General features: G+C 35.3%; 1 protein-coding gene across 1 annotated transcript; it reads left to right on the top strand.

Moving 5' to 3' along the window:
• Positions 1–723: 723 nt before the first annotated feature.
• Positions 724–11,156, top strand: LOC121325434 (WD repeat-containing protein 88-like). Its single transcript, XM_041267902.1, has 11 exons — positions 724–1,030; positions 2,688–2,798; positions 3,318–3,406; positions 4,837–4,900; positions 5,497–5,635; positions 6,542–6,674; positions 7,663–7,847; positions 9,300–9,382; positions 9,793–9,861; positions 10,269–10,361; positions 10,836–11,156. Exons 1-11 carry the CDS (start codon positions 920–922, stop codon positions 10,959–10,961), a joined length of 1,203 nt encoding a protein of 400 aa, XP_041123836.1. The 5' UTR covers positions 724–919; the 3' UTR covers positions 10,962–11,156.
• Positions 11,157–13,007: the final 1,851 nt, after the last annotated feature.

Genomic DNA, 13,007 nt, shown 5'->3' with positions numbered 1-13,007 from the left:
TCAAGTCACTTTGGAATAATTCTGTCTTTCAGTGAATTGCATCAGGTGTTTTGTGTTAAAGCCCTTGAAAAAAGCTGAATTCTAAACTTTATTTTTATGTTGTCTACCCAAAGTAACACTCAAAAAGACATTAAGACGACGTTTAATTTAATGACCATATTTGGAACAATACCAGGCACAGTAAGAAAACAAATGCATATGTTGTCAAAATGTAAAAGAGTAAAGCGAATGATTGGGTCAAAGATCATCAAAATGGGCATCTCTGCAAACTTCTCCCAAGATCCAAATATCTTCTTTTGCTGGAATCCTTTGTCCCTTGTGCTTGAATTATCAGCTACAAAGGAAACCGCTCCCCAGAATGTGGTCCATTTGAGCTGGAAGTAACACTGGAAAGTGCCAAAACATTGCTATGAATTATAAATGAAACTCGAAACAAAAACAGAATACCCGATCACAATGTCCATGTATGTTTTTTTTTTTTATTTTATATATATATATATATATATATATATATATATATATATGTGTGTAATGTATGTATGTATATATACACACACACACACACACACATATATATAATATCATACAGTACGAAAAATACTAGCACATCTTAATTAAAAAACGGCAAATATATTTTTCGAAAAATAAAATGCTTTCAGAAATGTAGTTCTATGCGTCATTAATTTTAGTGACGTGTATTAACAGGTTACAAGTATTCGAGTCAATGTCACGGTACCTGTTCATCACATTGAAAATCAATGTTGCGACAAAGCTAAGCATTTTACGGCAATTGCTATGGAAACACAAGGACGCCGGAACAAACATCACGCGTTATTGACTAAACTGAAGTTTGATTTCTATTGAATGTCAAGATAAAACAATACAACTACACAAGACGGCACCCATTTCCCGAACAGAAATGTCTACTGACATAAGTAAAATCGACCCTCTTGCATTAGATGAAGATATTCAAGTAAAGAAAGGTGGTAAGAAGGGAACCGCGAGCTGGGAGCATCAAGAGTTATCTCAGGTGAGTAGTACCGTATATGTAAACTCCATTTACGGTTGCAAAATGTGACAGGATTATTATTTCCCTGTAAAAGTTTCAAACGTTTTGCTACTTTATTATGTATTCCACAACAGTCCAGTGATAATGCATTACACATTGCACTTTTCAGAAACGTGTGACTAGTACTTGACCTTACTGTTTAGATCTGTATAGATATCTCTTATAATAATAAACACGTGTCTTAAAATAAATATTGGTGAATGTAACTACCGTGTATATGTAGACTCACACGTGTTCCTACTTTACAATCATATTTTTAATGTGAACGCAAACTTTAAACAACTTCGGGCATCAGAATGTGGTTTAGCATGATGAGATGTGATAAATATTAAAATATGACATTATTCTAAATTGGCTCTTACAAAAAAGGGTGCAAATATGGAAAAATGTAAATTGTACAAGTGGGTCTAGATACACATATCAAATTTAAAATATTGTCCTTTAGCATATTGTAACAAATCAATGCTGTTGTTATTTTAAGGCAGCCTCAGAGTCATGCAAGTTACATATTTGATACGGTTTAGTCTTTCGTGCAATCTTATTACTTTATGAGGAAGCAGACCTTGCTTTTCTCTGCAGTTTGTTTACATTCCGCAAAGATAGTTTTATCTGTGGAGACCAGAGTTAGACCTACAACTGCTGTTGCAGATACCTGTCAATATTTAATTAATTAACGAAGTGAATGTTTTGTTCTACTTAAACTTGCCATATTATTTGCAACAACATGAGGCAGGACAAATAGAAACTATACATGTGTTATTGCTTGGAACAGGCACATGTTCTCACAGCAGTTGCTTTTAAAACTGAATTCAGCAAATGCCTGTATTGGATCCCAAAAACCATTCATGGGATTACCACAAGTTGTCCCTGTACTCTCTCTATAGGGGTGAAAAGGTAGTTTTGCAGTAACTCTTAAATGCCTGTTCTCTCTTCCAAAAGTGGATCTCAGTCTGTTTTTAAACCTGATTGTTTTACTTTTGAAACAAAAAGTTCTGCTTTCTAATAAAGTTGAGCATTCAAGAACAAATTAAACAGACATGAAGGAATCGTATAAAGTAAAAATAGTGTCACAAGCGCACATCTACAGGGATCACAATACTGATATAGGCATGTTGTGTTACCCTTGCTTTAGCTTTATTTTGCATAAGGATCCTAGTGGCTTTAGATCTGATTGGGACAGGGATTCCCAAGGAAGGCCAGCGGGTTACAACAATGATGTCTAGCACCTGCTATGTCTGACTTGGGTGTTGATTTAATAAACTCTGCTGGGATAAGCCTCTCCTGGATTTTATTAGAGCATTGTGCAGCACTAGGGAATACCCCTGGATCGACACTCTGTTTTAATGGTAATCCCTGGGCAGGTGGTTGGTGCAACCCAGAGTGATTCCTCAGTGCTGAAACACACTAATAATTTCCAACTGTGTTTTATACCAATAGGGTATAGGTTGATCAAATTGATCCCTTAATTACAGTGAATCAGGAAGACGTGCGTTTATTTTTGCTACTGTAAGAGCTGAATACCTTTCAGAAAATCTAAACCTTATCTTTAGTGCATGGTAACCCATATTACTGTTCATTTAACATCTAATTTATTTATTTATTTATTTTGTGTGTGCAGATCTTGATCAAAGTGATAAGAGGCCATTCAGATGAAGTTAGCTGTTGCCACTTCTGTTTCGAAGACAGCAAAATACTTACATGTTCTCATGACAAAACAGCAAAACTCTGGGTATGTTTCGAGAAAATGTTTGTCAAGTTCAGTACCTTATTTATTTTTGTGGCTCTTCAAAAGTTGCAGTTAATATTTTACGGGCTGGTTTCACAGACCCTAGGAAAACTTTACCTTCTATTTGTCTGGTTTCATAAACCCACGCTAGCACTACTCTTTGACTGCCTAACCTACAGTCAAGTTTATACAGAATGTGAATGGCTCTACAGAAAACTTCAAAACGCTTTAGTCTTAAGCAGCTTTTGTGGTCATTTGTTTCTGTGCTGGTTACAAGACACGCATGTTTTGTAGTGTGTGACAATGTCAATATTTGTCATTTGATTTTATGTTCCTTCCTCTAGAGAGGCAATATACATTTTGAAATTAATGATCAATGTAAATACTGTGTCTGCAACTAATGATATATATAATGCAGCTCATGAAATCTATTTCCTTCAGATGGTTTTCAGTGCGTGAGGTATATATTGGAATCTTGCATTATGGATGAGTTCAATGAAAATGTACCCCTTCTCTCTGTAGGACATTGATAATGGGGCTCCTTTGCATGTCTATGATGGAGGACACAGTGCTCCGATTATTAAATGTGCACTAACTCCTGACAACAAAAGGTGACCTTTAAGCTGCTTTTTATATAGCAATAAAAACACAAAAGCGCAATTTAATGTTGATGTGGGCGGGTGATGTTAAATAAAATACAATGGGAAAAAAAAAAAATCTTAGCTTTTTGTACAGGACTTGCAAATATCTGGATAATATAAATGATTTCCAGTAAGCCGGCATGTATTGTTACCATTATGTGGGTAGTTTGTTCAAAGAAGTGAAATGTGTCCCAAGCTATTTACGGTCTTTGAACAGACGTCACTGTGACGTTATTTTCTATATCATCACGTTCATCTTTTTAAACTGTGTAGGATGTCTCTTATTGTATATGATATTTCGTCTTGAGCAGTTTGGGACAGAGGAACACAAAGTGTCGGGTTCTGAAATATGAAAGAGACAGCTTACGCACAAGTTACTGTATTTTATTTGTGGTGTTTTTTTACTTCAAATTGTGCTGTATGTTCTATGCACAGGATAAGATGTACTGGACCTTTGACAAATCCATAACAGCGATTTATTTTAATTATCATTTGGAGGAGCATCAAGAACATAAAACTCGACAAGGCATTGTAATATGGTACAGATTATAACCATACTCTGAACAAATGACTAATCTGAACAGGGTCTGGATCTCTAGTGATTTATATGAAGCCAGAGTGTATTATCAAGCCTCTTTACTAATATGTGAAAAAGTTGTCTGGCTCAAAGAGTAAGCATCGCGTCTTTCCTGACAGCCTAAATATGCTCTGCTGCCTTGAGAATTAAATGGTTTTTAACATTCTGGAGCGAACAACAGCATAGGAAATGTGTAAAAACTGTGATTCCCAAGTGATTTTTTCATCATTATACAAGAAGCCGGCTCCCCTGTAAAGTGCTCTGAAGAGCTCTATTATTACAGGGGCTCTGTGTTTGTGCATTGCAGCAGCACTGACACTGTTGCCAGGCAACATAATCAGCAGAAAATCCACACCAAGCCACAGTGACACATCACATTCATGGAAGTGAAAAACCCTTAATTGAATCAGAGGCCCTACAAAGCTGCTGGTAATTAAAATGTTACTGATGTTTCCTCGACCCAAGGACTGTACAGTACAAATCAGTCATTTGTTTCTTATAGTGGGTTTTGCTAGGAAACTAATAATATTATTTTTGGCTGCTAGATTTAAAGGATGTGTTGTGCTTTAGCACTTCAACAGTCTCACGCCATAGAGTGACATTTTACCGAGATATTTGCTGTTGGATGATTAAGGTATTTTGTTTTGGGGCTTAAGGTACATTGCCTTTTTTCATGTTCACAATGTCTCTTTTGTACATATGATCTTATAAATTTCCTCTGCTCTGCATTAAATAATAATTTTTTTTACAAATAATTTACAAAAAATCTGGAGATTCTTGTTTTTCATTCTTTTAATTGTCACCCTTTTCTGTGTTTTATAAGGCTGTTCACTGCATCCTGGGATAAGACAGTAAAAGCTTGGGATGTTGAGACAGGATGCATTCTTGTAAGTCACAGTACGACAAATATTTCAGTGATAGTGTCACACATTTATATAGCTAAACCAGTTACCACAGATGAAAATTCCTGGTAGTTCAATAGGAACATACAGTAAAATTCATCACACACTGCGATCATATCAATTTGTTTTTTGTTTGTTTTAAAAAAAGAAGCACATATAAACATTGCAGTCCTGCATGCAATACCCAAGCATTCCAGACAGTGCATTAAAATTATTTCAATAATGTTTTACTTGCAACTAGGCAAAACACACCAAACTGTATTCTAAAGAGAAACAGAAGGTCACACTCACTTGCTATTGTTATATCTTGCTACATCAGTAAACATTTTCTTGCATTCCTTGAATATCATAGTTGATGCTTCCTTTTATAATAAAACCTGTAAGTCCGAATGACACATTCTGATAGTTCTTAACAGCAGTGAGTCAGATTCATGTTGCTTATCCGTATGGGTGGACTCACTATGTCCATACAAAGGTTAAAATGAGTCATGCTTTTGACAATATAAGTTGCCCATGCTACAGTCTTTGTAGAATGCTGTCAACAAAAAATGACATTAAGAATAAATGTTAATATTTCACAGTGGGCTTTTTTTCATGATGGCATTGTTACCTCCTTTGATGTTTCTTCCGATGGGAAGTATGTAGTATCTGGCTCAGATGCGAAATACACCCTCCACCTTATTGATGCTGAAACCGGTACAGAGCTGTGTCACCTTGAAGGTACTGCTTTAAGAATACATTATTAAATATAATAATATCTTTATATAGTGGCTTTCATAGTGGATCATCATCACAAAGCACTTTACAGAGGTAGGCTGTGAACTGTGCATTATATGCAGAGTCACTTACAATAGGACATTGATTTAACATCTTGTCCACAGGATGGAGCACAAGGAGATAAAGTGACTTGCTCAGCGTCACACAGTGAGTCAGGCAGTGGAAGAGGTGGGATTTGAAACAGTGACCTTCTGGTTACAAGCCCTAGACTTTAACCACTGGACCACACTGCCTCCTAATTGCATATAGAACATTGCTTATATTTTAGTTAATACAATGTGTGAATATGTACAGTGTAATTGACTGTATATTGAACATGTATTCTATTGCTGTTACTTTATTTGAGTTCCACAGCAAAACAGGAAGATGTAGATTCAAAACTTCCGTGAACCCCTGATAAAGTCAGCTCAGTTTATGGTCAGGTGCTATTAAAGGGTTTGACTGTATCTCAAGATTGTTCACAACCGTAGTGGAGAATATGTGTGTTACTGGCATACTTGTAGTTTAAGATTCATGTTTATGTTTCTACAAGACCAAGTAGTAGCAGCTGATACACATTAAAAAACTAGATTCTGATCTGTTTAGATCCACTTAGAAGGGGCTAACGATGTACTAAAGAGGGAAGACTCTTGATGGGCTAAACAGCCTCCTCTTGTTCCCAAACTTTTCTTATCTTAAAAACATGCACAATATTGACACAGCACCTAATAATGGAAGGCCTGTACAACATTTTATTAAATATTTTTGAATAGGGAGACAAAGTTGAATTACCTACCGGTATCTCACAAATATATTAATTTTAAAAGAACATATTGCTGTTTTTTAAATTAATTTTCCTTTTTCTACCAGACCATCATAGAAGCACAATAACCTGCTGTCGGATTGACCCTGACAGCCAGCGTGTTGCTTCTGTATCCTCTGACAAGACCATAAAACTCTGGGATCTTGAAACGAAAAGAACGACTATCTTTATTAATAAAAGGTAGGAACAAGCTAGTGCTGGAGATCATCTTAATATTGGCTTTATGTTTTCACTGCATGCCTATAGGTTTCCTGTCCCCATCACTTCCTTTGTTAAAGGTACCTGACCCAACAGTTTTTGTGTGAGGCTCATTGTGCTATCCAGTCACCTGTAACACAGGAAGTGAACCTAAAGTCTACGGCAAAAAAAATGATGTTACTACATTATATTATACAAGTGGTAATATTCATTTTTTTTAAAAAGCCCTGGTTACTGTAGCTTTAAAACTGTTAAAATGTGCAAGGGGAATGACATAGTTTGACTGTGTTGTAGCTTTGTTGAAATATTAAAGAAACTGTAAAATATTAAAGTAACTGTCTTTCTTGTGTTTATTGTTATTACTTATTCTACCATTTTGTGTTTTTGTAGCTATGGATCGTGTTGTAGTTTTAAATCTGTAGAATAAATCTGACAGCGTTTAAATTTTTTTTCAGACATCTTTAACCCTATTTCAAACAGCACTGAGTAGCTCCATGCTGCTACTGTAATCTTGTTTTTTAAATCGAATGGCACTGGGATTCTGTTAGTTCCTGGAGTTGTGAATGATGCAATTTATTGGATTACCAACACATTTATTTTAACACAGTCTGTAGCCTCAGTGCACCTTTGAAGTATTTTTTCAAGTGTTATCTACTAAGAACAATTGTTTTGTTTGTATTTTATAATATGAACTACTGTCTTTATTCTGACTTTCAAACACAGGATGCTTTTGTTAGATCTAATTGAAAGAAATGGTCAAAGAAAACTGTGGAGCTGTACATGTATATATCCCTGCAATGTTTTTTTTTTTTTTTTTCCAACAAAATTTCGATTTAATATTCATTACTAATGCAATCAAAGTGGTTATGGGTAAAAGAAGCCGGCCTCCTGTTGCTGTTTCCTACTATACATGCTCAGCATGGATGTTCAGAGGGAAACGTAATGCTATTTTCCAATTCATACATTTCAGTGGCCATGGCAATGTAATCTCAGACTGCAGCTTCAGCCCGAATGGCCGTTACTTGTGTACTGCTTCGTGGGATAAATCCTTACGACTATGGGACATCAAAACGGGAGAGTTTCGCACTCAAGGAGCAGTGACCCTGGACGAGGGTCATGCAGGCAACATCAGCTCCTGTGCATTCTCTAAAGATTGTAAGCCAGGTTCACACTCCATGCAGACTTTATTACACGGTGCAATGCCCTTAATAGAATACATTCTTAAGTGAATCGGTCACGTAGTGCAATCAAAAATTGCATTGCATTTCATTTTCTCCAATACAAAATCCACCACTTTATTGAATCAGCATCCTTGTGATTATTTTCTCAAATAAAAAACAACATATATTTACCAAAGGCAGTCTTGGTAAATAAAACCACAAGTGGTGTGAGATCAGTCACTGAATAATACTTATACAATTGGATAAACGGCCAGCTGTGAGGAATTGTATTCACTCATCAATACAAAACATCAGCATGTTGCTGGTAATATTCAAGAGTAAAAGAAAGATGGTTTAGGAATATTGTTTTTAATTTTGTGTAGTGAAAATACTGTAACTCGCAGCATTTAACTAAATCAACACGAGAATGAAAACTGCTTGATTTATGTAAACTGCTTGGTGTGATCAAAAAGGACATTTTTATTCAACTTTACGTTCTTGAACCATTGACTGTTATTCTGATGATTTCATTGCCAAGGTTAATGCAGTGTTTTACTTATGTCACTGGTATTTTGTTTTTAGACCACAGACTTTTTAAAGTAGAATTAAACAGTAGCATTAAGAAATATAAGTTAACAGTCCTTAAAGTTTTGATGTTGTTGATGTTGAAGAAAAGTGCCTGTGGTTATTTGATAAGGTTGTGTGCCAGAATGCAATTTCCCCTTGGGTCATCAGTCAGAAATGCTTCTATGACTGCTTTGCAATGTGTGTTTTGAAGTATAGAACGTCAACTTGGCAGGTAAAACTAATTATATACAAACTGCAGGAGGTGACCAACTCAAACAGAGCATAACCCTAAAAACAGAACTGCTCTGAAATACTTCATGTATGTGCCAAAGAAATGCAAATGTCCATACCAGTAATTTTAATTAAGAAATAATACCCTACACAGAGGGTATTAACACAGATTATAGACGGCGGTTTTTAAATTTTTTTTTTAACACTAACAAACCTCATCTGTTTGGTATTATTGCAATATGTCAGCGAAGTAATGAAAAAATATATTTACTTATTTTTTTAATAGAAATTCTAGGTTGATTGGTTTAGAGTCCATTAAAGCAAATTCTGATTCAACCTTTTAACCATTTATGCATATTGCATTTAAAGAATAGAATAGAATTTTAACTTATAAGTGTGACACCCGGATACACTAGTCACAAGTTCCTCCATGTTACATAGTGTAGCCTACAGTTATAGTGCAGTAACATCATACTGTTTATCCTCTTTCCTTCATCCCTATTCCCAGCCTCTCTACTGCTTTCACCCCCTGCTTCCTGGGTATCTTATACCACTGTATTGCTGCTGCATATCCTTACTGTACTGCTAGCAGCAACGACAAAACAGAAGAGAAAGTCAACAACACCTGTTTCTTTTTATTATCTTACAGCATCTGTTCTGGTATCTGGTTCCTATGATAAAACCGTAGTAGTCTGGGATATGGCAGGAGCATGTAAAAAGCTTGTCTTAAAGGTACGATAACTTATTTTAGACTTTTAAAAAAAGATTAACAGTGTTTATCTACTCAACGTTTCACTTTATTTTTTTGTTTGTGTTTTTCAATAACAAATTATTTTTCCCACTGACGTTATTACCCATTGTGTTGGTCAGTCTCCTAATGAGTCCAGACAGAGACTTCCTAGGCTGGGCCCTCGCCTCTATGGTTCAATAGCTTGGTACCATTTGTTGCTTAGATTCAGCAGGTGAAAAGAGGATTGACTTGACAGCCAGAAGACCTGTTGCTCTTTAGTTCTCCTGATCAGTGACTGGGTTGAATCAGTGAGGCAACGTTAGAATCTGGAATTTTTAATAAGGTGGAAAAAACAGGTGGTCAGTCTTTTTTTTATTATTATCAGTGATTGTATATTTATTGTAATTTTCAGGGGCATGCAGACTGGGTGACGGATGTTGACATAAGTTCTGACAAGAAGTGGATTCTGTCCAGCTCTAAGGTAGGCACTACTGCACAGACCAAACAACAAGAAGCGTGTTTTAATTATGCCTGAGTAATGTAATACAAATAACTCTGCACTTTCCTATTCTGATCATCCCAGTTTAACCACATAAGCATGTCATACATTAGTAACTTTATGATTTACTTAGGACATTAAATATTGCACTTCAGTCTAAAACTAGTGTCCTTTTTCACCCGAGGGGGCTGCTTCTGAAAAATCTTTGAAATTAGGTTTAAAAAATAACCACTGGGTGTTTGAAACCTTCCCTCTCATCATGTATTTGCAACTGTGAATTTGTAAATGGAAAATCTCTGTATAAACCAAAACAGCTAGCAAGCACATTGTCAATATAACTGTTTTTTTCTTTCTTTTTCTTAATGGTTGGAAATCAATTTGTGTTTCAGGACTCTAGTGTGCGCTTGTGGAATATCGAGAATTCAGACCACATCCCAGCAGTGATTGAGACTCGAAAAGCGAAGGGATTAAAGATAGTGAAGGTTCTGCAAGTGTATTTCTTCTATGAAATTGGTGCTTCTTATTTAAGTCTTGCTAGAAAAAGGGCTATACCAAAATAAGCGTTTCTTTTTTTTTTTTAATTTTGTTTCTTCAGTTCACTGTAACATAAAACATTTAGTCACCTGTTTAATACTTCGCCCTGATTTGGGAAATAAAGGTGATTTATAGTATCGCCATGTGGGTACAGCAAGTTTGTTACTCATTTTTATTGAATACAATTGATAAAGACTAGTCATTCTGTTTAGTGTTACTATAAATGTAAGTGGTCATTATCTTTTGGCTATAGACTTTCTAAATGACTGTCCAGGCTTTCACTTCCTCACTCTAACTGTCATGGTATTCTATGACCATTGAAGTCTGTTGGCAGGCACAGTTGATCATGTATACAGTAGTATAGGGCACTTGGAGCAGATTTTGTTCATTGTTAACCCGGTGTTTCTGTTTTTGCTCTTCAGTGTGAAGAATGTGGAAAACCTTTTTCAATAACCCAGATGGAAGACTCTGAGTTTATTTCTAAATGTGTATTCTGCCGGCTAGCCTCTCCTTCCAGATACTATCTGCCATCACCACCTACTCTTTGACACTGACTGTCACCGCTTAATACATTTTTATGTATTCTATTATGATGCATATGTCACTGATGTTGGAATCTTATGTGTCCCCACGACCAGATTGCAAACTGTGGGTGATCAGGCCTTCTGTTCCTTTGTCCCTAGGTTGTGGAATGCCCTTCCCAAAGAAATCAGGGACACTGAATCCTGTTGTGCTGTTGTTGTTGTGATCTTTTTTTTTTTTTTTTTTTTTTTTTAGCTTTAATGTTTTAAGAATTATTTTTTATTTATTTTTATTTTGTGTTCTTATGTACAGCGTTGTGTGACAGCTTGTCATGAAAGGTGCTTTATAAAATGAAGATTATTATTATTATTATTCATGTCTGTGTTTTTAAAGGTATACTGCTTACCTTTTACTAAGCTTTTACCTGGTTTTCTTTCACTTTAACACCATTATAAAGTTAGCTCCAGGGAGAGGGATGCAATCTGCACTAAAAATAATGAAATATAATAAGTTATCAAATAGCAGGCCTTTTATAAAAATGCAAAAGTAAAAAGGGGGGAATTTCATCGCAGTCCCTCTCCGGGGGTTAGTTTTTTACGTTATCCCTAGCAGGCCTTTATGTCGGAAAAACTTTTCCCGTCCCATTTTTGGGGGGGGAGGGGATACACCCTACAGTACACCATACAGTACACCCTACAGTACATGTGAAAAAGCGTCAGACAGACAAGTGTCTCCATACAGCCCACAATATGGATACTTAATTTTCTTCACAAAAGTAATTGATTTTCTCTATGTAAGTCAACTTTTAAGAGCATCATACAGACAGATGGACAAACGACTCACGAAAAAGACTTTATATGCAACATTGAAATAAACTGTTCAGAAGTATTTGCCTCAAAATGATTAACTGTTTCAAAATAAATTAAAAATAAAGGTAACAGCTACATTATATTTGCTGGATCTTGTGTGGTCAGTAAAATGTGTGAAAAAAAAAAAAAAAGTATTATCGTAATCCAATTTTCTAACTTTTAACAAAATAACGCAGGCTTCATAGTTTGTGCTATGAAAAATGCCTTCATAGTTTGTGCTATGAAAAATGCCAACATTTTTTTATTCACTGAAAGTAAGTCGGGGTTGCAAAACATTTTTGAAAATTGGTGCTAAACTGTTTTGAAAGTTTAGAACGAGAGCCGGCGCTAAATTGTCAAAACCCATCCTAATCAACGATGCAAGGCTTGCATGCAGTACTATGCATTTTTTTTGTGCTAGTTATATCATGAAATACCCCTTCATTAATTTAAACTTACATTTTATGGTATGTCTTGCTTGATGATAGCATAATCCAAAAAGGGGTACATACAGCTGGAATGTGAGTCTTGAAACATAACACTATGTAACACAATTTTTGTTCCTGGGTAATAAGTGTTATTTCCTAATTGCTTATGCCTCAAAAGTATAGAAAATGGCTATTATTCCCCACAGACTTTGCTTTTGTGACCAGGACAGTGATATTTCAAAATATCACTATTTCCAATGGGAAAATGGGCAAATGTGTGTCTTTTTGTTCACATAAAGTCAGAAAAAAACAACATATGAATCCAAATTAACATGTATTTATACTAAAGTAATACAAACATAACTTCAAAAGATTTAGAAGTGAGTAGTTTTTTGAGATTAACAATTATACTGTATTTACAGTATAATTGTAAATCTCAAAAAACTACTCACTTCTAAATCTTTTGTAGTCATCTTTGTATTTGGTATAAATACATGTTTATTTGGATTCATATGTTGTTTTTTTCTGACTTTGTTTGAACGAAAAGACACACATTTGCCCATTTTCCCATTGGAAATAGTGATATTTTGAAATATCACTGTCCTGGTGACAAAAGCAAAGTCTGTGGAGAATAATAGATATTTTCTATACTTTTGAGGCATAAGCAATTAGGAAATAACACTTACTACCCAGGAACAATTTATTTATTTATTTTTTTGTTACACAGTGTAATCATTGTATTTCAAGTGCCATTATACCAAATGTACATTAAATGTTGATATGTAAGTTCAGATGG

This window comes from Polyodon spathula, chromosome 13 (assembly GCF_017654505.1).
Source record: "Polyodon spathula isolate WHYD16114869_AA chromosome 13, ASM1765450v1, whole genome shotgun sequence".
Lineage (NCBI taxonomy): Eukaryota > Metazoa > Chordata > Actinopteri > Acipenseriformes > Polyodontidae > Polyodon > Polyodon spathula.
This window is presented reverse-complemented; position numbering and strand designations above follow the sequence as displayed.